The sequence below is a fragment of the Panthera tigris genome, chromosome A2 (genome assembly GCF_018350195.1).
Source record: "Panthera tigris isolate Pti1 chromosome A2, P.tigris_Pti1_mat1.1, whole genome shotgun sequence".
Classification (NCBI taxonomy): Eukaryota; Metazoa; Chordata; class Mammalia; order Carnivora; family Felidae; genus Panthera; species Panthera tigris.
The window spans coordinates 48,489,295-48,516,209 of record NC_056661.1 but is presented as its reverse complement, the minus strand read 5'-3'; the positions used below and the strand labels follow the sequence as shown (position 1 = coordinate 48,516,209).

At 37.9% G+C, this 26,915-nt stretch overlaps 1 protein-coding gene across 5 annotated transcripts in view; it reads right to left on the bottom strand.

Moving 5' to 3' along the window:
- GRM7 (glutamate metabotropic receptor 7) overlaps positions 1-26,915 on the bottom strand; it is an 860,397-nt gene that overhangs the window by 705,697 nt on the left and 127,785 nt on the right. For 4 of the 5 annotated variants that reach the window (XM_042979450.1, XM_042979448.1, XM_042979451.1 and 1 more), the window contains exon 1: positions 21,564-21,678. The exons of the other annotated variant lie outside the window; for it this stretch is intronic. Coding sequence is in view for 3 of the 4 variants with exons in the window: in XM_042979448.1 (XP_042835382.1) it covers positions 21,564-21,578 (15 nt within the window). In the remaining variant the exon portion in view is untranslated. Of the gene's footprint in view, positions 1-21,563; positions 21,679-26,915 lie in introns of those variants that run through there. 5 annotated transcript variants of the gene reach the window in all.

Genomic DNA, 26,915 nt, shown 5'->3' with positions numbered 1-26,915 from the left:
GGTTCTTCAAACAATGAACAAAAAGACTACCATATGATCCAGCAATTCCACTCCTGGGTATATATTGAAAGGAAACAAAACTACTTTCCCAAAGAGTTATCTGCACCCCTGTGTTTACTGTAGCATTATTTACAATAGCCAACATATGGAAACAACTTAAGTATCCATCAATAATAGATAAATGGATAAAGAAAATGTGAGACGTGTGTGTGTATAGATATCTGCATATATATTTGTATTTATATGTGTGTATGTATCTGTATACATACACACACACGATGAAATCCTATTCAACCATAAAAAAAGAAGGAACTCCTGCCATTTGCTATAACATGGATAGACCTTGAGGGTATTTTGTTAAGCGAAATAAGACAGATGAAGACAAATACTGTCTGGTCTCATTTATATATGAAATCTAAAAAACAAGCAAACAAATAAAAACTCATAGAAAAAGAGATCAAATTTGTGGTAACTAGAGGAAGAAGTTGGAAGTGGAGGGTGGGGGATGAAGATGGTTAAAAGGTACAAACTTCCAGTTATAAATAAGTACTAGGGATATAATGTACAACAACCTGATGACAATGGTAAACATGGATGTATGGTATATTCAAAATGTATAAGAGATCAAATCCTCAAAGTTCTCATCACAAGGGAAAAAAACCACGGTTTTTGTTTTGTTTTGTTTTTGTATCTATATGACAAGATGGATGTTAACTAAATTTATTGTGGTGATCATTTCACAATATACATAAGTCAAGTCATTACACTGCACACCTTAAACTCATATAGTGCTGTGTGTCAATTATATTTCAATACAAGTGGGAAAAAAAAGACTTGGAAGAACAAATGTATAAAGACTGAACAACTTGTCATATTCAAGGAAGAGAAAAAAGGACAATGTGGTTGATGCATAACAAGTAACTGGGAGAGGGGTCTCAGGTGGGGTGGGTATAACAGGAATATGCAATTTATCTAAATTCAGTGGAAAAGCATTGGGGGAGATGGCTTAACTAATGTAAAGGAAATAGCCACTTATGTACTATTTGTTTCATTTTGTTTTTCTTCCTTTTTAAAAGATCATTCCAGCTCCTGCATAGAGAGTAAACAGTAGGGAAGCAAAATAATAAATATGAGAAAAAACAACAATAAAAAAAGGCGGGGGGATAAAGGCCAGTGTGTGTGCTATGTCACATTCCTGGGAGAGATAATAATGAAATAACAAAAATTAGTGAAGCTGGCTGGATAAAATCAAAAGGGAATAGTGTAATCTTTAGCAAACTGAAGTAAATATTTTTATGTACAGGGAAAGGCTATCACTCAGTTCTATTTGATTGTTGCCACTCTAAATATAGGCCCAGTGTTGACAGCTGTTATAATTTTTTCAAGGGTCCAGACATCTCAAAGTTTAAGATATCCTAATTCTGATATACTGTATGGAGCGCCTCAAAATGTCCGTGAGATCAATGAATACTATGGACCAAGTTTGTGGTCCTTGGCATCAACTGATAATATAAAAGTTTAAAGGCAGGATGTAGGTATCCAGGAAAAGAGAGACTGAATGTTAAGTGTTGTGATTCCTGCACATTAAAAGCTCACTTGGAGATAGATGATACGGGTTGGGAATGGCTTCGGGGGAAAGGTGAAGGCATATTGAGAGAAGTCACGGTATGTGCTACAGAAATGAGACTTGAAAAGTCTAATGAGACTTGAAAAGTGTTGGGGGAAGAAGAGTCCACTAGCCAACACCAGGAGTCTGGTAATAGAGCAAAGTAAATCCAGCTGGAAGGTGAGATTGGGGTCAAATACATTAATTTGGGCAGTTTTGGAATTTGTACTTCTGAAGAAGTACAGTCAAGCTGTAGTGACTCAACAATTGTGCTTTATTAACAACTATTACATTAGATGCTTAAACTGGTTAACTGAAGGGTCAGAGAGAATTTACAGGAGAAAAATCGAGTTGGTATCAATAGTGATTATTCTTACATGGGTATAATTTCTGGGTATGCATTATCATAAATGCACATTTTTTCTCTATTCTCCTGAGTGCCAGGAGGATGTTTCTCTTTTATATAGGTGTCATGGTGATAAATATTCCGAAGTGCTTTAGTAAAGGTAAATTTAGCCCCATTTTCAAAAATATAGCAGAGAAAACTCCCAGTATTAGAAAAGCCCTTGAACTTTCAATGTCATGAGTCCTCTATAAACAGGAAAAAATGATGGGGTCCTAAAACAGGCAGTCCCTTCAGGATTCAGTCATCCTCCTTTGAATGAGATAACCGAAGCTATTCACATACATGATGGTATTTCTGCTAAACAGCATAGATCTATTAAGCATTCAGTTGTCATTTGTGACATTCCTACTGGCCACAGAATTCCTGGCCATTTGGAGGTGGCCCTGATAGGTAACAACCTTGGTGGCTGCCTACAGTGCAGTCCAGCTTGTCTTAGTGAGGCTGCATGAGTCACGTTCCCCAAACCACCGGGTTATGGCAGGTTCCATCATGCTCTCTGATAGGACTGGTATGACACTGCCAGGATCCACTCCCTCCGCCTCCATCCCCTTTTGCTTAGTGTATAAAGTAAGTGATCAGCACTGAGAAACTGCAATTTAGTCATTGTCAGGGGGTGGGAGAGATGATAAATAGTCACAGGTAGTCACCTAGCTTCATTCTTTTAGCCATGTAAGGCTTGGCAAGGTATGTGTCATGAGATACAAGGGATATAAATACATCAGTGCAATAATTCTGATGCTGGAGGCTCCTACTACTTGTAACTACATGATAGATCTCATGCAGAAAAGGTTTTGCCTTTTAAATGCAGATGCTACAAATGTCATTCTCCCAGTTACGGTCACTTGCTAATCCCCTTTAACTAGATCTTTGGGCAATGAGGCTTCTAAAAGAGGACAGGAGGCCGGTGTTAGAATGAGACGTAGGCAGAGCAAAACACACATGTAGAAAGGCCATAAATGGAAAAACCAGGAACGATACAAGAGAGAGAAAAAGATGGCAGGGGAGTATACCAATAATTCTGGTCTTAAAACATACTCATATATGCCCATGAGCATGACTGGGGGAGTTGGCGTCCCAGCCTTTACAGAGATGATTGAGAGGAAAATTCTGGGGGATGCTGGAACGTCATGTCTTAAGACATTTCTCAAGATCTGCCCCAGCTCTGTATAAACAGGGAACTGCTGACACCCACTCTGCTATATATTAAATCCTAAAATGCACTACCCTTTAACTTCTTCACACAACAGGGATGTGTTGGACCAAAGTCTGTATTTTAGCATCTCCTAGTGGTAGGCAGAATAATGCCCCTCTCCCAAAGGTGTCCACATCCTAAGCAACCTCTGGAACTATATATGTCTATTATAAGGGAAGGGGGAAATATTGTAAATAGAATTAAGATTGCTAATTGGCTAACCGGGAAAAGGGGAGATTATCCTGGATGATCATAGTGGGTCCAATGTAATCACAAGGATCTTCATAACTGGAAATCTAGGGCAGAAGAAAGAGTCAGTGTGATGGAACTGGACCAGCCACTGCTGGCTTTGACGATGGAAGGGGAGAGACTATGAGCCAAGGAATGGGCAGCTTCTAGAAGTTGGAAAAGGCAAGAAAACAGACTCTTTCCTAGAGCCTCCTGAAGAGAGCACAGCCCTGCCAATACCTTGATGTAGCCCAGTGAGAGTCATGTCAACTTCTGATGTCCAGAACATATGATAATAAATGTGTACTGTTCAGAAGCCAGTAAGTCTGTGGTAATTGTTTACAGCTGTCATAGAAAACATACTCATACTTCTCCCCAGGATCATCTGCATGACAATACCACTGTTTCTGTGGTGAGATTCCTGGGGCAGAGACAGTTCTAGGGAAAGATTTTCAATAACTCCCCACATAGAGTCCCAGTAAAACGATGTCTAACAAATAGCCCTTTCTTGGCTCAAGCTTGTTCTGCTATCACACACATTCTAGTCGGGTAGCCACACCAGACAGTTATTTTGTGAACATGTCACCTGTTGTCACATTTGGGTCTCTTTTCATGCTGTGGTCTCCACTTGGAATGCTCTCCCCACCCACCGGTCCTAAAAGTTATCTCTCTGTGCCCAGCAATCTTCTATTTGTCCATAAATCCCAATCTTAACATCAACTCCTCTTTGAGGCTTTCTATGTTCACCATCTTCCCTCTTAAGAAATACTAATTTTTCTCTCCTCTGTGGCATGATGTCAACGTAAGGGTACACATGATCAGTCTGCTCTACCTTGGAACCACAGAGATTGCATTTGCTTTGGTGGGTTTGAGTTAGCTTCTTCTCCTTTGCCACAAATGAGGATAAATTTCCCCTTCCTCTTGGGGAAGGTTTAAACAGTAAGCCTTCCCTGGCCTAGATGAGAGGAAACTAGTTTTTACATTACTGAAGTCTCAGACTTGGAATTAAATAGGTCTGTTGCAAATAAGGCAAAAGGAAAGTCTAAAGAGAGATCACCCCCAACAGAAACAAAAGGTGGTAAGATTTCCCCACAATTAAAACAACACTGAAGGAAAGATTATCAAAGGAATTTGTGCAGCAGGAAGTGGACCTGTAGCCCTGGGATAAAGGCCTGGTTTTGGTTCCCTTTGTTAGGTTACACAGCCAGCAGAGAGCAGGCTGGTCCTCCATCACCAGCCCTCCCCTATGAAGATTTTACTCAGCAGCTCCTCTCCCCTCATGAGGGATATCACCAATTTTGTTTGGTCCCTTTCTGATTATCCCATGTAAACAACCTGTTATGGTTGAACTGTGTCCTCAGAAGTGCTATATTGAACTCCTAGCCCCCACCAGCTGTGACTATGACCTCATTAGCAAATAGGATCTTTGCACATGTAATCAAGTTGAGATGAGATCATTAGGGTGTGTCCTAAACCAACATGACTAGTCCTATAAGAGAGAAATTTGGAGGAAGACACACAGGAAGAATGCCATGTGAGAACAGAGGGTTGATACAAAGCAGCTGCAAGGCAGGGCACAGCAGAAATCACCAGCTGTTACAAGAAGCTAAGAGAGAGGCATGGAATAGATTCTCTCTCAGAACAAACCAACTGCCAACACCTTGATTTTGGACTTCTAACCTCCAGAACTGTGAGGAAACAAGTTTTTGTGTTTTGACCCACCCAGGTTTCCTACTTTGTACTGCAGCCCTAGGAAACTAACACACAATCCTTCAGAAGGAAGTTTATGAGCCAAAAAAAGAAAAGGAAGCCCAGGACACCTAGTAGGGTAGGGACAGGAAAGCCCCTGTCTCTGCTGCCCTGGCTGCATTATGACATTCATGGGCTCAAAGCACTTCTGTTTAATGGACTTCTTTCTCCATCAAAATAAATACATAAATAAATAAATATTATATATATAATATATATATATATATATATAATACATATAATCGTATTTTGCAGCTGCATTGATACATAGGTTAATGTATTAATATATATTCAAACATTTTCTCTAACCTAAAAGTTCAGGTTTTTTTCTAATTTAAATTTTTTTAATGCTTATTCATTTTTGAGAGGGAAAGAGAAAGAGTGCAAGTGGGAGAGGGGCAGAGAGAGAGGCAGACTCCAGGCTCTGAGCTGTCAGCACAAAGCCCAAGGTGGGGCCCCAACCCATGAGCCCTGAGATCATGACCTGAGCCAAAGTTGGACACTTAACTGAATGAGCCACCCAGGCACCCCTTCTTCTAATTTTAAAAGAAATTAAAACATTTTATTGGGTCCCTAGAAGTATGTAGACTCTGCAGAACCTGAAAAGACAGAAGTTCATTGAGTTGGGACAGTGTACGGAGAAATATATCTCCACACAGGTATCTTTTTTTTAATATAATTTTTATAGTTTTCTCTTAGATCATGTTACATTTGGTTAACTATGTAGTTGGCATTGTATGTAACTTATTTCTATATGAAAGCCCCTTAGTGTTGTAATGCATTTGACAATGCTGAGGCTACAAGCAGTGTTAATTGCTACAGAAACAATTAACGGTGAATTCTAGCATTCCACAAATAATTGTCCAACATATTAACAAGCAAAATAAATAAATAAGAAAACAAGAAATTGAAACATATTTTGTCTTAAAACCTTTCAAGCCAAGGCTTGCTTTAAGATTTCCTAGACAGGGTTCACCTCTTTAGTTCGTTCATCAGAAATGTCCTTGCTCTTGAGGGACCTGTGTACAGGGGACACGGGAGAATGGTACCCCACAGTGCTTCTAGATGTTCAGCTTTTTGATCCTCTAGCAATTACCACATAAGTGACCTTTCCTAGGTAAGGAAGGCATTTCCATCACTAAAAGGTCCTAGTATAACTTAAAGTTCATTCACTTAATGTTCTTTTTGATGTACTAAGTGGACAATTATGAGCAGGTTACACCTATCCCCACCCCAAGGGGGAAAAATCAGGTTAAATTAGTGGCTTCTCCTCAATTAAGATGAAATTGCTCTGGTGAATTTTATAGGAATTTGTTCTTGAGTCAGTTGGACAATGCATGCGTTTATATACATTGCTTACATGCCCTTGCAAATATACAGGGGAAATAGATAATTCATCAACTAAAGGCCCAGACAGTTACTTTAGAGAGAGAAAAAAATGCATATAGTAAACACCTTTAAAATAATGATTTGGTCATTATCTTCATATTCATATTATCATTGAATCATTAAAAAATTGTGTCTAGGAAACACAGAGTCTGGCAGTTGATTAAAGTGATCTGCTGTACTTCACGTGCTGCATTTAAAAAACTGATCCGGTCTCCTTCCTTCCTAAAAGGCCCCATCCACCATCATAGCTGGGGCTGTCCTCTTCTTGACTCTCAGAACATATTTTACATTATGTAACTCGACACTCATCAAGCTGAATGATAATCTATGTTCTGTCAACCAGACTGAGCATTTTTAGACAAGAGATAGTATCTTATTTTATCATAAATTTCCCACCATCTAAGCAGAGTCTTACACATGGTAGACACTCGAAAAAGATTAGATAAGTAAACCAATGCATAAATGAAGCATGAATAAGCTGAAATTCCATATTTACACACAAGATCATTTGGGATGAGTTTTATAGTGTTGTACTCAGTCTATAAAAGAGGGCTTTATGTAATAGATGGCAGAGTGGCATCCCTTTGAACTGTGGTTCTCAAGCTTTAATGGGTATGCTAACTGTGTCGGTAGCTTCTTTAAAATTTAGGGTCCAGAACCTACCTTCCCACATTATGATTTTGGTAGATATAAGGTACACCACAGAAATCTGCATTTGAACAATAAAACCCAATGTCTGATAAACAATTTGAGAAACAGTGTCCTCAGTGGTGAGATCTCCTGTAATGCATCTGGCAGATTATAATTCACATTGTAGAGATCTGTTTTATACAGTAAAAGAATCACAAAAGTGTCTTAAACAGATAGTTGAATTGACTAAATCCTGCTGCAGTGCATTGTTTTTAAAACTTTAGTGTGCTTATGAATTGCTGAACACCTTGTTAAAATACAGATACTCATTGAGTCTGAGGTGGGCCTGGGATTCTGCATTCTAAAAACTTCCAGGTATGGCCCTTACGTTGATGAATTCTCTATCTCCCTTGTATGTTTCCAGTGGTATTTAGGCAATGTATATAAACACGTGTTGAGGCTGCTGGTCCACGAAACACACTTTGAGTAGCAAAGATGTACAGCATCTCTCTGCAAAATGCGATAAAGACACATTTGTCTCATAAGACACACCTCATTAAAAGTGTCCCTTGTGTCACCAGCTAGACCCCAAGATTTGGTCTTTACTGCCCACCTGCTTGTACTCACTGACCTCTGTCTTACATTTTCCCCTAAACTCTTCTTTCTGGCTTTCCTCTTAACTCCAGCAAATGAGACTCCAAATCACCCTTCAGGCAATGGCAACTCCCCAGATAAGAACTCAGGTTGGCTCTAACCACCAAGACCCTTGAGCCAAACTTGACTCGCACCTGTGCAGATGGACTGTGGATTGACATCTGGAATGACTTAAAATCCCCTTTACCTCATTAATAATATTAAAATCTCCACCCAAGAAGGTCCACAGCCTTTATTTAATAACACAATATATGTAGAGGCGTGTTTCCTCAAGGCGCATATACAACCTTATGCTCATCTCACATACACTGACAAGGCTTCCACATCTAAGTATTCATCGTAACCCTAAACAAAAGGAATCCATTCACCCTCTCTTGGGGAGTCATTCCCCTCAATCTCTTTATTTGTTGCAAATAAAAGTTTCTTCAAGCGAAAACTCAAGCTGGTGCAGTTTCTGACTCACCAAGGAGTGAACTCACTTTGGTTTGGTTACACTTGGACAAATAAGCATTCTCAATGCTATTTGCTATAGCATGCTCTTGAAAATATCACAATACATGGGACTGTAATATATTAGAACTTATGGCAAGTCATACAACACTGCCACAATTCTAAATTCACCAAATTTATTTTTAAACAACACTATTAACTTCCTGGGGGAACTGATATTATCTAGTGTATAGGACATCTCTTGAGCCACTGAGAGCCTCTCAGTTCCCCCCCCCACCCCACCCCCCACCCCCACCCCGGGCTGTAGTGACTATTCTGGGCTTTGTCTATCTCAGGTGTGCCCAGACAACACAATCCTTGGGCCTGCTCTACATCCTTGCTCACTTTGTGCCAAGGGATACGATGCAGACCCAAGATGCTGCTTACTACAAAGGACTCCAGGGGAACCTGCTTGGCCCACAGGCATTCACAAAACAGAAATGCTGGGCATTTCTGGCTGTGGGGACACCCTTGTTCAAAGAGTGATGGATCAAACTTTCTTCTTTCATCCCATCAGAACAGTTCTCACACATATTTAATGAGACTCTGCAGAAGGTATCAAACATCAGACACCTATAGGGGTGACCAACATAGTAATACAACTTTGCCCCCTTCTCTGAAATTCTACTTTTTCTCTCATTCCAACGCTCTTAAATTCTTTCTCAAGTAAACTGACATTAAATGGTTGCTAGTCTGAATTTGGTTGTATTGTAACTATAAAATATATACTTGATTTCAAAGCTTTTGTATGGGAAAAAAATGCAAATATCTTCTTAATTAATTTGTCATGTTGATTACATGTGAAAATAATATTCTGAATATATTCAGTTGTGATATTGTGATTTATATAATAAGAAACATATATTTGGTCTTCATCCCCATTTCTGATGTAGAGCTCATAAAACCCTTGGTATTTTCTAATTGATAACAATGATAAAGGTGAAAGGTGTGTCTTTTGTTATTCATAATAAGCCTCTAACAACTACTTCTGAATTTATGTTAATGAGGTGACTCTAGAAAGCCTCCAATTGGGGCTGGTTGCCAAGGGAACCAACTAATTAGAGGGTTGGAAATTTCAGCCTCCCTCCCCTTTTCCCTGCCCAGGAGAAGTGCTGCAGATTGGGTTCAGTCACCAATGGCTCATGATTTTTATCACTCCTGCGTATGTAATGAAACCTCCATAAAAATCCCTGAACTGCACACTTTAGAGTTTCCAGGTTTGTGAGCACGTGGAGGTTGGGAAGGTGGCCTGCCTGGAGAGGGCACAGAAGCTCCACACTCTTTCCCCATACCTTGCCCTATGCATCCTTCCTATATTTTACAATAAACTGGGAATCTAGTAAGTAAACTGTTTTCTTGAGTTTGGTGAGCGATTCTGACAGACTGTCAAATCTGAGGAGGGGGTTTGTAGCCTCTGATTCATCACCGGAGGTCAGAAGCACAGACAACAATGTGGATTCTGAGTGGTATCTCAGTATGTATACTAGGGGGGAACAGACTTGTGGGACTGAGCCCTTAACCTATGTGGTCTACGCTAACTCCAGGTACTGAATGTGTTGGAAAACTGCATGAGGTGGGAAAAACCCATACACACATCTGATATCCGAAGTATTGAGAGGGGAGTAGAATATGAAAAGAATGGAGGTTTTTCTTTCTTTCATCCGTTAAATAAAATATATTATTGAAATTAAAATCTTACCTGTATGTATGTATGTATGTATGTATGTATTCATTTATTTATTTATAAACTGGAGTACTAGAAATATAAAATTAGAGGGGCGCCTGGGTGGCTCAGTCGGTTAAACGTCCGACTTCGGCTCAGGTCGTGATCTCGTGGTCCGTGACTTCGAGCCCTGTGTCGGGCTCTGTGCTGACAGCTCAGAACCTGGAGCCTGCTTCGGATTCTGTGTCTCCCTCTCTCTCTGACCTTCCCCCCATTCATGCTCTGTCTCTCTCTGTCTCAAAAATAAATAAATGATAAAAAAAAATTAAAAAAAAAGAAATATAAAATTAGCTATATGCTTCACATTCATGTTGGACAGCACTGTCAACTTGGTGGACTACCTCACATTCTTCCAGAAAATCCCCCTTCACATTTATTAAACTTATGTGATTAAGGTGCTTGGAACCTAAAGACCTAATCAGTAAGTCTAGTAGGGCAATGGATAAGATGTTATTATGTAACTTTTCATTTTATTTCCACTTATGCTCATTCAACTAGCACTAACTGAACAATCACGAAGTACAAAGACAGATTGGAGCTCACAGTAATTCTCTAGGTCAGTGGTTCTCAACTCTGATTTCATATTAGACCTATGCGGGCAGCTTTTTTAAAAATTCTGATTACAGAACTTCACGGAAGACCAAGTAAGTCATGACTGCTGGGGAATAGGCCCTGGCATCAGTATTTTTAAAGGAACCTCCCATGTGATTAGAATGTGTAGCAGGAGGAAATCTCTAGAAAAGTCTGTCTAGACAGCACATCTTATCTACCTCAGATTAGGGGAAAATGACTATTAATGACAGATTGTGGGAGTATCATTACTTTCCACATAATTACTTCTGAGCATCCAAGGCTATGAAATTTTCCTCAATTCCTATGATTAGGGTCAGAATATGATTGTGATCAATTTTGATTAGCAAAAGAGACTTGCTGCTCACAGGAGTTGATACTCAGTGGACTTAATAAATTTCATTCTCTCTTGGGTGTGGAGAAAACTTTGCCACATCCCTGTATTATTAATTATTATAATTAGTAAAAGTACAAAATCAACTTGCTCCCTCTCCATAAAGTCTGAATGGTTCTTAATTTTGTTGAAAATTGTCACAAAAGGAGAGATGTGGAAACACGAACAATTTCACAATAGTAACAAGTCAAAAGTTTTAGTTTCTTTTATGTACATACCTTTCACGTGGTTATAATATGTACAGAATTTAGAGTTATTTTTATGACCATAAGTTTCCTTAAAGACATAAATAGTATAGTTCTATACTAAGTGCTTCCCAAATTTTACTTTATTTTATTTGTTTATTTTTTAATGTTTATTTTTGAGAGAGAGAGAGACAGAGCATGAGCAGGGGAAGGGCAGAGAGAGAGGAAGACAGAGAATCCAAAGCAGGCTCCAGGCTCTGAGCTGTCAGCACAGAGCCCAACAGGAGGCTCTAACTCACGAACAAGATCATGACCTGAGCCAAAGTCAGACACTCAACCAACTGGGCCACCCAGGTGCCCCATCCCAAATTTTAACATGCATCTGAATCATCTGGGGCTCCTGTTAGAAATTCAGATACTGCTTCAGTACATCTGGAATATGGCCTGAGATTCTGTTTTTCCAACAAGCTCCAAAATGATGCTGATGCTACAGGGCTGCAAGCAACAAATCAAGAGGTAAGGTTTAAAGTCCAGAGTATACACTGAAATCAAAACTACCAGAGTATGACATCTGTCTCTATCAAAGAGTGATCTCAAGTTACTCAGTCTCCCCAGGCTGCATTTCGCCTCTTAAACAGAACAGTAGTGGTTACCATGATGATTGAAAGAGGTACTTTATGTACAGCACTTAGAATTTCAGTGCTATTGTAGGTACCTGATAAATATTACTTCATTTCATTGTTCCTATAATTATAGTCAAGTTCAATTCCAAACTTCTTTTCAGCTGCCAAAAGTGTGACCGAAAGGAAAATAATAATAATAATAATAATAATAATAATAATAATTTGCTCAAAGTTTCCCATTTAACTTGTAATATAGCCAGCCAAGATTTCAACTCAGATTTCCAAACCCTTACTTCACCACTTATTCCTCTGTGGTAGAATCCCAATGCTTTCAGACCACTTTGGACATCTCTCTACTATACCCTCTCTTGTATATCGTGGTAATTAGCGCTTATAGTGGTTTAAAAATGTCCAAAAATAATTGGCACTTTCTTCAAAAGGGGTAGCTTAACTGTTGTGTGTGGGCTGGAATTAGTGAATCATTTCTGATGAATAGAATAGGCAAAAGTGACAGTGTGTGACTTCTGAGATTAAGTCATAAAAGGCACTGTGGCCTCCTTCTTGCTCTCTCTTCGATCATTCACGCTGGGAGAAGTCAACTGCCATCTTGGGAGGACACTCAAGTACCTGTATGGAAAGGTCCACGTGTCAAGGAGCAGAGGGCGTCTCCAAACAGGAAGTCAGGAAATGAGGAGATCTGCCAACCGTCACATGAGGGAGCCATGTTGGAAATTTATCCTCGGGTTCCCAACAAACCTCCGTAAGAATACAGCCCCAACCAACAGCTTAACATGCCATCTCCTGATACCCCCCTACGCCAGAATCACCCAGTTAAGCTTCTCCGGAATTCCTTACGCATAGAAACTATGAGATAATAATTTTGTCTTGTTTTAAGATGTTACGTTTTGTGTTAATTTGCTGTGCAGCAAGAGATAACAGATACATTATTTACTCATGTGTGTTCTCTAATAGACTGAAAGCACAGTGCTGAGAACAGCATGTATTAAACCGTTTATTCACTGAATCACTCATTCACTATCATAACCATCCATCTACCCCTCAAATATTTATCAAGAACCTATGATATGTCAGGTATCACTTCTAGATGTTGGGGATACAATGGTCAGCATGATACAGATCTTTTCCTTAAGGAACTTACCCTGAAGACAAGGAGAGAGATAACTATTACTAAATATTTGATAAATGACTTGAGGTAAAACACAGGAAATAAAGTAAAACCTTAGCTAATATTAAGTGGTATAAAGATATGCTAATTTTGTTGACTTAATCACACTGAGCCAAACTGTAACTACTCTCCAAATTCAAGGCAAACAAGAAATTCTAGAGCAGAGTCATAAATTTGTGATGACAGTACCTTGAGTTTTTCTTTGTTTATTTTAATCCCCTAGTAAATTAAAGGATGTAGGCATTGATTACCAAGAGATGTAGTATTACTACAAGATAGGCATCCAGAAGTCATATGCATCCAAATGGAAGTACACAAAAGCACAATGGTTGCACGTATTCTTGAAACAAACAAACTACCAGAATTTGTTTAAATCTTTATATATAATCATCAATATACTGATAATTAAAGGAAGGAGGAAACATGTTAAAGGCACAAAGAACAAAGTCCAAATTGTGGAAAACTACAAAGGAAAAACATGTAAGTTTCTTCCACAAATTCTTTACAAGAAAGAAAGAAATAAGAAAAGGAAAGACATGTTAATAGATGAAGAGGTAAAATGTTTAAAAGACATAAAAACCAATTACAATGCATTACTTTTTTTAAGCTCTCACTGAAAACAAACTCTTAAGTGAGATAAAAAAAGAAACATAGACAAGCACTTAAAACATTAAGGAAAATTATGAAAATATTAGAACTTAAATACTGACTATATGTTCAATGATGATTAGGGATTGTGATATTTCTGTTAATTTTTTTTAAGTTCTTGACATTTAAAGAGATGCACTAAAATTATTACAGGTGAAATAATATACCTAGAGTCTGCTTCAAAATACTCAAAGCAGAGAGAAGGAGAGGGAGAAAGACCATGAACTGATCAATTTGGAAGCTCAGTAATGGGTATGTGGAGTTTCATTAAATACTATTTTCTGCTTTTATTTGTGTTTGGTTTAACAATGAACATTTTTTAAAATTAGATTTCAGATAAAATTCCAGGTTTTCAACTTATCTTCAAATATCTAAGTATCAGGCAGCAAGGAATTAGAGCTGAGCACTGAGAAGCTGGGACTTCTTTAGATCAGCCACGTTTATTTATCTCATGTTGACCATGGCCGTCCCTACTTCCAGTTGTCTTTATTTGACCAACCTCATTCATGTGCAGTATTTTCCTATGCACTCAGCACATTTGACCTCTGGGGAAACTAGATTTCTCTGCAGCACCAGGTTGGAAACCTAGATAGTGCTTTGAGACTCTAGTGGCAGGAAAAAAAAAAAAAAAAAAAAAAAAAACACAGCCCAAGCTATAGAACTCAGGGTCAGGGTTAATCTGATTCAGCTGTTTAACCCCCTTCTAAGGTTAATTCAAAAGCTTTATCTTAGAGGAAAGCTCTCTTCTAGGAACCTTCATTTACAAGACAAAGGAAAGAATAAAAATGAGCCACATATATGAGAATGGCTGATAGCTATTTCCTAAGGCTTTTGTAGAAGCTCATATATAAAATGATACCTTTCCCACTGTTTCCATTACAAATTCACTTAACATTTTAAAATCTCTTTTTAATCCTTTAGGACTGAAGAAAAGAGACTCCCATTATCATACACATGGCCCTCAGTATAGGTAACTCTGCCTTTTTTTCTGTTTCTAGGTTTGCTTTCTATTGTTAGTCAATTAGAGGAATAAGTTCTTGGTGTTATTAAATGGATTCCATTTTAGATAAAGCAGATTTTGCACTGCTAAAACCACTGGCATTGAATGATAGCAATGTAAATGAAAAAGAGATAATTACTCTGTCTCTGTTCTCTACATTAAAACGAGGCGGGGGACGTATGCAAAGACTAAAAATAGCCAAAAAGATTACCTCATGGTGTTTATATGCCACCAAAGAAATATAAAACACTCATTTAAAAATTAAGTTATTTAGGGGCACTTGGGTGGCTCAGTCACTTAAGAATCCGGCTTCGGCTCACTTGAGGTTTGTGAGTTTGAGCCCCATGTCAGGCTCTGTGCCCATAGCTAAGTGCCTGAAGCCTGCTTCAGATTCTGTGTCTCCCTCTCTGCCACTCCCCTGCTAACACTCTATCTCTTTCTTTCTCTCAAAATCAAATAAACATTAAAAAAAATTTTAATTAAAGTATTTAATGAAACTAATAAATGTTTTTAAAGAGAAAACTGGGCACTAAGAATGTCAGAGACTTATCAATGAACTAACTAATGGTAATAAAGGTTATATTCTTGTATTTGTTAATAGCTCTTTTATGTATAGGGTTTCAAAAATGTCCATGTTAATATTATTATTAGTATCATTGACAGCATTAATATATGTGCCAGCTACCATCCTAGCCATGTCTATGGATCATTGCATTTAATTCACATAACAATCCTACAAATTAAGTATTAATTAACCACTCTTCCGTCACATTTTTCCCACATTAGAGAACCAAGGCTCAAACCTTCATCAACAGTCAAGGCCTTATCCATTGCACAATTTTTTTTTTTAACTAGGTATCAAGAATATTATTTGATTGGGGTGCCTGGGTAGCTCAGTCAGTAGAGCATGCAACTCTTGACTTCGGCTCAGGTCACGACCCCAGGGTCGTGGGATGGATTCCTGTGGCAGTGCTGAGTGTGGAGACTACTTAAGATTCTCTCTCTCCCATAATAAATACATAATAGATAGATAGATAGATAGATAGATAGATAGATAGATAGATAGATAAAAAAATAAAATAACATAAAGAATATAATTTGAAGGATCTGGAAGACACTTCTTCCCCTGACTCTGCTTCTATAATCGATTTCCTAAATGTTCAATGTCACAAGGAAAATGCTTTTGCATTCTCTGGAAGTTCTGTGGTCTCAAATATACACAATCTTGCCTAATAAATTCCCTACAAAGGGGACTGAGCCTTGAAAGATGGTTGCTGGTTCTCCCCTCAAGCTGGGATTCTAAGAGCAGCTGGAAACCAAACTGTTTTTTAATGCTAAGTCCAGAGAAAGGATCTCTTTGATAAAAATCAAAGTAGCTAGATGTAATTTAGAGTATCTTCTTGGGTCCTGGCATTTTGGAATCAAAAGCTTTGAGAAGCTTTAAACTACTCACCTACTAGATGTTGTATTTAATTCCACAGATTTCTCACACTCCCAAAGCCAATCCAGAGGATATCCTTGATGTCCATGGACTCTTAAATTGGGTAAGAACTTTTTCTCTTATGACTACCCAACACAGTGTCAAAAAGATGACATTTCTAACCACTAAAAATAGGCACTGTGCACAGGATTAGGCAAACAGACTGGGCATGGACACTGTTCTGTCATTTACCAGCTTCATGACCTTGGACAATCCCACAAACTCCAACTTCCTCGTTTCTAAAGCAACTTTGTTTATAGTTCTTGTGTCATAGTTGGAGAAGAATTAATTATATTATGTAGTTTAATACTTAACATACAGTACATACTAAATACATGTTATCAAAATGGTGAATATATAGTGAGACAGATACCAGCATCACTATGACATAATGAACCTTAACAAAACAGAGGTAAGGATGAGGACAAATTTAGGCACCAGGTGTTTTATTTCTGAGCACAGAATAATAGGAAACTGGCTTAACTGAATAAAGCAGAATCTGTTTCCCTGGGGATAAACGAAGGCCTTCCTGACACAAAAACTAATAAAAATTAAAGTTCTTTCCTAACACTACAGACTTAGAATTTTGGAGAAGATCCTTTCACATTCATTATCTCATTCAATTCTCACATAAATTTTCTCAGATGGCCATTATTATCACCTGAATTTTTCAGATAAGAAAAGCTGAAGTTCAGATAAGTGAGGTGTTATATTTAAATTCATGCTATTAATATTCAGCACAAACATAACTAGAATATTATTCATTGGTTCTAAGCACCCTGCAAGGCAAGAAGGAAGGAAAGAAAGAAGGGAAGGTAGGGAAGAAGGGAGAAAAAGAGGAGGAAGGGAAGACTAGGACCATAGAGGAATTTTATGGTAAGCCCTGAAATATACGTCTAGCGCTAAAATGAGGTAAAAACAAGTAAGAATATCACTTAAAATTTTAGATATAAACTTGTATTTGAGAGAAATAAAATCCTCCATTAGTAATTGTGAATAGTGGAGAAGTGCCTACAGGCCTCCCAAGATGATGTGAGCTGTCATCAGAATCCTCATTAGTTATGAGCGTTTGCTTAGAACCAAGTCAACCACAAAATTTCCTTAAGGACCAGGCCCTAAACAAAGGATCACCTTGAATCCTCAGCAATAACCATTCTTGATAAAGACAATAGACAACTGGAAAGACAACTCCCACTGATGCACCAGATATTTCACAGATGCTTCAGAGTCAATCAGTTTTATACTTCCTTCTGATCAGAGAGGCACCTTGTCACCAGGAGAGAAACCCTGCGTTGTAAGTGACCCCAATAAAAAGGCCAAGAAATAGCTATAGATGAGGGCTGTACACTAATTTTTTAAATTGCATTCCAATTGTTATTTACAGACATCATCCAAATGAACACTGTACCATTTTGCCAGCAAGTCTGTACCATCTTTCATTTCCTGGGGACATGCTGAACTTTTGGCTTGGAAAAGATTACGATTTACCTTCATTTCAATGTGGGACAGGAAGTAGGGAGTGTTTTGACCAATTCTTATATTCCTGGTTCAACAGGGGCATTTGAGCAAAGGACCAACGGCTGATGATGCCAACATCATCATTAATAGGCAAAAGGCCTATTTCTCAATATTAAAATCTGTCAAACCTATATGCAGTTTCAATTTGGATTTAATCTGAAGGCACTGCTAACTACTGTATGTAAAACATTTAGTGTATTCTGCTTCAATAAAGGAATAATCCATGAATGAATCTGACTTTTTGTGGGGCATCAGATAATTTAAAATTATTTCATGGGGCAGCTGGGTGGCTCAGTCAGTTAAGCGTCCGACTGTGGCTCAGGTCATGATCTTGCGCGGTTCGTGAGTTCGAGCCCCACATCGGGCTCTGTGTTGACAGCTCAGAGGCTGGAACCTGCTTTGGATTCTGTCTCTCCCTCTCTCTCTGCCCCTCCTCCACTCACACTCTGTCTCTCTTTCTCTCTCTCAAAAATAAACATTAGAAATTTAAAAAAAATTATTTCATAATAATATCAAAATTTGCAGCAAGAGGAAAACACAAGCCAAATTTTTCAGGGCAGAGAAAACTCAGAGGTCGATAATTCAAAATTTCTCATTTTAGTCACAGATGCGACTAGGAATTGGGAAAGTAACAAGAGCATGAGATAATTTGTGCTTAGAGACCTTGGACTATTCCAAATGTTGAGGCATACTTGCTAAGAGATTTATCTGAACCTTTGTTAGTTAGCAATACGACGGATATTATCTCTATTTTGGGGGATATAAGATCTGCTACAAGAAAGTTAAGATTGCAGAGAAGATCTCCAAGACCAATAATATCAAGAACTCATATTTGTATTCGTATTTCCACTGTTTTATATAAACTGTGCCATTTAATCTTTGCAACCAACATGTAGGTTATATGCAGCCTTCGTTTCTATGTGATTGATGGGGAAACATAAAAAGCCAAAGTTGAAGAGGGACACACAGCAGCTGTTAAATGGCAGAATAAAAAGGTGACAGAGGTCACCTGCCCCAGTTCTGAGCTTTCTCTTGATTAGTCACACGGTCACTAATTATTTGAGAAATTTACTTTAAGCTGGAGACCCAAGTAGAAATACCTCTGACCAGTATATTCAAGTCTATCCAGAAATAATAGTCAAATTAGCTCTATCAAGTTGTCAAAGTTTGTTATTCTTCATGAATAGACTCTCTTATGTTACTTGAGATATGTTATATTGTTTGAAGTTATTTACATATGTCTTATCAGTATTGTCAAGTCTTTTGAAGAGGAATCACTTCTTTTTTATCTTCATATTTCCTTCAGATCCTAACACATAGTAGGTGCTCAACAGTGCTTGTTTAACTTAATTCATTAAAAATACTTCAACCTTGTAAACTAAAATTGATATTTCTTAGGTCCTTTAAAATCTAATCTGTATACACAAGCGCGCATGCACACACACACACACACACACACACACACACACACACACACACACATATATATATATAGAGAGAGAGAGAGAGAAGGAGAGAATGGCCACAAAAACTACTATTATTAATATGGCCAAAACAAACAAACAAAAAATATCTTTCCCTTTAAGCTACCTTGCATCCAGAGTAAAAAGATAAAGATAACTGGGTTAGAAATCTCTGTGATCTGATGGAAAAAAGCACATCAACTCATTAAGAACTGGTATTAACAGGAATTTATCCCTGTTGCCATCCACACTGAGTGACACTATGGATTTCTTAGATTACAGTTCACAGCAAACAGAGATGTTCTTCACACTCTTCCTGGTGATCTAATTGGTATGACTTTGAAGCTCAGGTATCTACGGAGCTTCAGTAAGGATTAATGATACAATTAGCTTTCTGTTATCCTATCTATCTAGAAATGATAAAGGCTATGGCATACAATGGACCAGTGGTTCCTAGATTCCTGGGGAACTCTTTCAAAATAAAAATTCAAAGCCCTGCTCTTCTGAAGTTCAGGTTAGCCAATACAATGAATTTGGGAATGGGGAGAGTGAAAGTGTTGCCAAGTATCTATTTCCACTTCTGATTACAACATCTCATTTTTCCTTTGAGGAATCAGGCCTCTCCCATATCTCAGAGATGTGGTTTGAATGAAGTTGGCTCTATACCCTTCATTACCTGAGTGGGCATGTGCCACAGTTCTGGCCACTCAGAGCCTTCTTCTCTGTTGACCTTACTGACTGGCTTGGCAACAGAGAAATGAGACCCAATACTGAGCCCTTTGTTAGAGCTGTTAGAAAAGAGGCAACCTCTATATGCTAAGCACAGTATGAAGACAGGAAGTAAGCCTGATACTGCCCATACAGAGAGCCAACAGAGAGAAATCGAGAGGGCCAGTGAATATTCTGATGCCATTTTTGGTACTCCTGGATTTTGGTGCTGAAGTAATCCTGGATTTTTAAATTTAAATTCAATTACTGATACTTGCTATTGCAAAAGTCATAACCGACAATGCCTAATCATCATGATGCTTAAGTCATACAAATCTTCCTAGATGAGTTTCATAATCAGCCAAGTTAGGAGAACACCATAAAGCATTCTCAAGAAGCACATCTTAGTATATATGCAAACACCCAAATAAGCATACATTATTATTAAATATAAGTTCACTTATAAAATGCAGTATTACTGAAAAGTTTGAGATGCTTTATGAACTTTAAAGATTCAAGGATTAGATTATAGACTTCCATTATCAGACTCTTAAAGTATGTTACTTGTATGCTATGAATGAGTTATAGTTTGGGCGAGGGATAGGGATACCACGTATTGGTGTGGAATTGGAGCCAACTAACATCTAGTTAGATAAAGCCACTGGGATGGTTGCCTCCACTTGTGAGTACAGTCTAGGCATCCGTAGAAGGTAGTCTTGGGAGTACATCTACTGAGTAAGATCATAAAGCTCATGGTCCTATCTGGCAGTGAAAATGGTGAACAATATCCAACGTCTGCTGTTCCTCTATGATATGCTTGGTCAAGGACAAGGACAAAGTACACTATCAAGCTTTTTACAAAGTCAGCTGCATAGACAAGGGGCAATCTGTATGTAGAGGGGACTGTGGATGGAGATGGCGGGCAGGACTCCTGATGTACACAACTCCACACAGCAGCCTGAAATCTAAGTCCTCTTGGACTTCACCTCTTATCTACATTTTTTAGAGGCATTTGTCTTTTTTTTTCCTTTTTTTTTTAACAGACATCCAAGCTTTTTGTAGGATTTCTAATCCAATAACAGTGCAGTTCATAAATTAGAGTTTCATCATTACTTTGAAACACTTGACATGGGAAAATTTTGATTAGATTTGAAATCCATTTACATTATCACAATAAATTGAAAAGAAAGACCTGTTATAATCTTAAAACATAATTTTATATAAATTTCAAATGAGTATAAATGATTTTAATTCTTTTATTATCTACTTGTGTGAATGAAGTTTCTTGTTAAAGATGCCTATCAAGAATTTGAAGAGGTTATCATAAAAAGGCTTGATCAGAAATTCCTCATAACCATTTCATGCACAAAACTAGTTCTTAAAAAGTTTTGGCTCAAATCATGATCTCACAGTTTGTGAGATCGAGACCCACATGGGGCTCTGTACTGACAGGGTGGAGCCTAGAGCCTGCTTCAGATTCTGTCTCCTCTCTCTCTCTGCCCCTCCCCCGCTCATGCTCTTTCTCTCTTAAGAATGAATAAACATTAAAAATAAATAAGTAAATAAAAATTTTGTCCTCAAAGAAATTTCAAGCTTCTCATTAGTAACTTAAATAGATTTTATTTAAACATTTTACCCAATTGAAGATTTCATATCAGCCCTATTACTTTTATAAATCTAACCAAAATCATACAATACATATAAAAAATATTTTCACCATACCTCATTTGGATACATTCAAATTCTTCCAGTTTATCTCAGAGCACTATAAACATGTAACTCTTATTTTATTTTCACTACTGTAGCTGATCTCTAAAGTGGGCCCCAATTATTCTCAGCTCCTTTTATTCATCCAGTCACCTCTTTCTTTGCATATAGCTGACATATATAACAAGTATTGCATAAATGATGAAGTATGACTCTAAGATTAAGTCATAAAGGTCTCTGTGGCTTCTGCCTTAAGCCCCTTGGGATCACTTATTCTGGTGGAAGCCAGTTGCCACGATGTGAAGATGCTTAAGCTTCCTTATGTGGTGCTCCACATTGCAAGGAACTGAGGCCTCTCTTCTACAACCAAGGCTAACTTGTTAGCCACCTGAATACACCACCTGGGAAGTGGATCTTCCAATTCTAGTCAAGCCTTCAGCTCTAGTTGGCATCTTCACTAAAACCTCATAGGAGACCCTGAGGCAGCTAAGCAGCTCTAATTGCCCCTGACTCACTCACAGACACTGCATGAAATAAGGAGAAGGAGAAGGAGAAGGAGAAGGAGAAGGAGAAGGAGAAGGAGAAGGAGAAGGAGAAGGAGAAGGAGAAGGAGAAGGAGAAGGAGAAGGAGAAGGAGAAGGAGAAGGAGAAGAAGAAATGGTTATTGTTGCTTTAAGCTGCTACATTTAGGGGGGAAATTTTTACACAGAATAGATACATGTACCATTGAGTTACATCACTATGATAGCACTACAATGCATTAATTACCACTATAGTAGCAATCACCCAGCACTTAGGTAAAATTGCAAAATGAAACAAAACTGAAGCATGTGCTTGACATAGATCTAGACTCATTCACTAGCTTAGTGACTCATTTCCACATATCAGTCTTAGAATGAACAAAATTCATGGTTCCCCAGCAACATCTTGTTTTCTACAGTATAATCCCGTGAAGATCACCCACAAATGTTAAATCATCATAGAGCAATGGTCTGTGGTTTAAGTCTACTGCAGAGCACTATAACTCTTTTTTTTTTTAATTTTTTTTTAACGTTTATTTATTTTTGAGACAGAGAGAGACAGAGCATGAACGGGGGAGGGGCAGAGAGAGAGGGAGACACAGAATCGGAAGCAGGGTCCAGGCTCTGAGCCATCAGCCCAGAGCCCGATGCGGGGCTCGAACTCACGGACCATGAGATCGTGACCTGAGCCGAAGTCGGACGCCTAACCGACTGAGCCACCCAGGCGCCCCAACAGAGCACTATAACTCTTAAGGACTGTACCATTAAACTAGGAACCATTCCTATTTTTGCACATCGCTGTATTCCCAGTATCTAGCCGAGTGCTCAGGATAAAGTTGGTATTCAATAAATAATGTCCTTTCATTTATGGATTCAAAATATATTTAGGCATCTTACACTTGTATATTGTGATTCTTTGTTGGTAATCTGTATATTTGAATATCGTGTAATCTCTTAAATGGTGTATAATATAAAAGCTAGGCTTTAATGAGTAACACTACCTGCTAGGCACATTAGTTGTAATTTAATGATTAGAACAACCCTATCATTATCCTATTTTTCAGATGAGGAAAAATGAAATGCAATAAAAACTATGCAAATTTCCCTAAACACAAATCAGGAAAGTTGTGGAGTGAGATTAGAAATAAGGCAGATCTGTCTGACTCAAGGCCCCTGCTCTTAACCACTAGACCCTGGAGATATTAGCCTCTCTTCATTATTCTTAATGGTTTAATCTTCAAATAAAATTATTTCTCATTTTATACTTCTGATTTTTTTAACGCTGAAATAGTAGATATATAAGGAAGTCTCTCAACTTTTCTGGAATGTGTTCCATGAAATAAAATGGAATATTGATGCTATTAATTTAAGATTATTTCTACCATTAATAAAAAAGGTATATAATTCAGTTTTTGTTTTCCTTTTTTTTTTTTCTTTTTTTGAGAGAGAGAGAGAGAGTGCCCATGAGCATGGGCCAGGGAGGGGGAGAGATGGGGAGAGAGAGAATGCCAAGCAGCTCCACACTGTCAGCACAGAGCCCAATACAGGCCTGGAACTCTCAAACTGTGAGATCATGAGCTGAGCCAAAGCTGGACCCTTAACTGACTGAGCCACCCATGTGTCCCAAAAGTATATAATTAAAGATTAAAATAAATTAAATGGGGGCACCTGGATGGCTCACTTGGTTAAGTGGCTGACTTCAGCTCAGGTCATGATCTAATGGTCTGTGAGTTCGAGCCTCCTGTCGGGCTCTGTGCTGACAGCTTGGAGCCTGGAGCCTGCCATGGATTCTATGTCTCCTTCTCTCTCTGTTCCTCCCCTGCTTGCTCTCTCTCTCTCTCAAACATAAATAAAGATTAAAAAAATAATAAAATAAAATAAAATAAAATAAAATAAAATAAAATAAAATAAAATAAAATAAAAGTCTCAAGTTAGTAGTTGGTTTGGAGCACTTAGTGCATACTGCAGTGACAGACCAAGGAATATGAATCAATGTACAGATGGGACTCCCACCTGCAAGTGGTGTATAGTTCATGTTTATTGCAGAGAAAAGTTTGATGCAGGGCTATAAATGTGAAAAATAAAGTTTTAAAGTAAGTTTGCTTTTCATTCAAAAGAGTCAGTCCAAAGACATATTAATAAAACTTACACTGAGCACATTTTGTTCAAAAATAAATTAATTTCAAAGCCCTTAATTCAGTTTTAAAAAGTGAAACCACTCTAGTAACTCAATTTATCTGTAACTTACTCTTTTTTTCAACTCAATTTAAAAGTTAACCTTATTATATTTTAAACTCTGAAACAAGCTATTCTTTATATGTGGGGAAGAGCCTTTTTTCCAGCTTACAAATAGATATGTTTTTCACTCAGTCTTAAGAGATTCACAGATAAGTTCATAATTAACTAGTTCACCTATAAATTATACATACATAAAGTTAATATGCAAGCTCCCCTAAAATATATCATATTCACATGTAAAAAAAAATAATAGCCGTTATAAAGCTTTGCATGAATATAAATTCTCCAATAGTTTGATTTAAAAATATATTATTATTATTTTTTTACTTCATTTGGGGTTATGTTGGAAGGCTAGGTTATCAGTTACCACCATGTTCTGACTTTAGGACTTTCTGAAGAATGCCATTACTGCACAGAGTATCCCCCAATTGGAAGTAGCATTGGGGCATGTTACATGATTTCTAATCATGGTTTCCCCTTTTCATCCCCATAGATATATTGAAGTTATGTTTTCAAGGACCCTTGTAGTCAGAGGACACATCCCCGCACAGCTGCTGGGCTCTATTATGTGACCTGTTCTGGCCAATAGAACGTAAGCAGGGGTGCCATAAAGCCATCATGCAGAAGTTTGGCTCTGTCTCTTGCTTTTCTCATTTCATGAGAATGACTGTCCCAAATAGTGGGCAACCCTTGAGCCTGAATCCTAGAGAGAGAAGAAACATGGAATCACATCAGTCAGTCCAAATTGCTAATATATTTGGCATTATGCCTGTGGTTGTAATCCACTAAGATTTGAGGATTGTTCATTAAAGCAGTTGACTGAAACCATCATCTTTCAAGAGGACTGCTGTATAATTTAAATGAGATAAAATCTTTAAAGGGCAACAGATTTGACCACTGATTAACTGCCTATTAACCCATTGAATTCAGACAATGCTAAGTGAGATAGGGATTTAGATCCATTATACAGATAACGATACTATGGTTTATAGAAATTAACATGTTTCAAATCACAGAGCAAACATGTGTGGAGATGGAAATTAAACTTCGTTCTAAAAGACTCTACTTCTAGTCCATGCTCTTCCTACTAGGAAACCTCAGAATGTGCACTGTAAAATGTCAAACCCTATATCATTCTTGCGGCAGCTGCATTCTTGTTGATGAAAAAATGGTTACAAAATACTTTAACTTAAGAGAGATAAATCTTGAAAAATATGTAAGCCACTCTACCATGTTCACATAGTACATAATTAACCCCTTGCAGTTTATTATTAAAAGTATATATTATGTTCTGAAGTTCAATTTGAAAACAAAATTAATACACTTTTATTTCAAAAATAGTAATCATATTCACTTAAGCTATTAAGATATTAAGACAAAGTTTCTATTAAAGGGAGATAAAATAGGGACATCTGGGTGGCTCAGTCAGTAAAGTGTCCAACTTCAGCTCAGGTCATGATCTCTGTTTGATGGTTCGAGCCCCATTTTGGGCTCTGTGCTGACAGTTCAGAGCCTGGAGCCTGTTTTGGATTCTGTGTCTCCCTCTCTCTCTACCCCTCCTCTGCTCACGCTCTGTCTCTCTTTCAAAAATAAAGATTAAAAAATAAAGAAAATTTAAAAATTAAAAAAAGGAGATAAAATAAATTATCCCCGTATAAAGGCAACCTTAGTCATGGCATCTGACCAAGAAAATATTAATTGTCCAACGTAGCTAATAAAACCAGCTTTAATAGTGTGTGGGGCGGGGGAAGAAAGAAGAGAGAAAGAAACAAGAGAACCAAAAAGCTACAGAGTAATGAATTCAACATATGCACATTCAATTTTCCTCTCACATACAATAAACAAATAATAACTAAAAACAGGATTCCGAAATTATTAACATATCTGTTTTTGTTTTTAAATCACTACTTCTTTCTATGCTGCTGGTACATAATAATTTTTCATTCTGAAGGGTTTCATCTGTGCATTTGCAGGTTAGGGGATTGGGTGTGTAGTTTTCCCTCCAGACTGTCTCTATGCTTTCCTCTTCCCCAGATTTATTTGCCATGGGTTTGATTCTGGTGAATAAGATCCTCTCAGCTCCCATATGGAATCCTTGGCCCAGGCTTCTGTTTACACAAAGCAGGAAATCAGCCACATGAATGAAGGAGATAAGACATAAAGGTTGAAGGGAAGGAAGGGAAGGAAGATACCCTCTGCCTCTGTGACAGAAAATGTGAGGGATGTAATAAATTCGTCTGAGGTGGCCCTCACGTCTAACAGGAGGAGAAAATTTGGTACATTTTCTCACCAAAGAGATATCGGATGGTTGTGAAGTTTACCAAGAGAAGCGCTTATTTAGAAAACAAGGGAGTTCAGGAGCCCACTCACAAACAGCATTGCCTGAGCCACTCCTACGTCATAGAAAGCTGAGGTTTACTGACATAACCGTCACACTTTACCAACCAGCCTTAAAAACAGATTGTGCATTTATTATGTAGCACTTCAAAACTGACTTCCCTCACTTTCATTCTTTAAATAATTAGTTTTAGAAACTTTTTACTGAAGTAGAACATACATGCAGAAATGGCCACATGTTGCAGATGTACAGCTGGATGCATTTTTACAA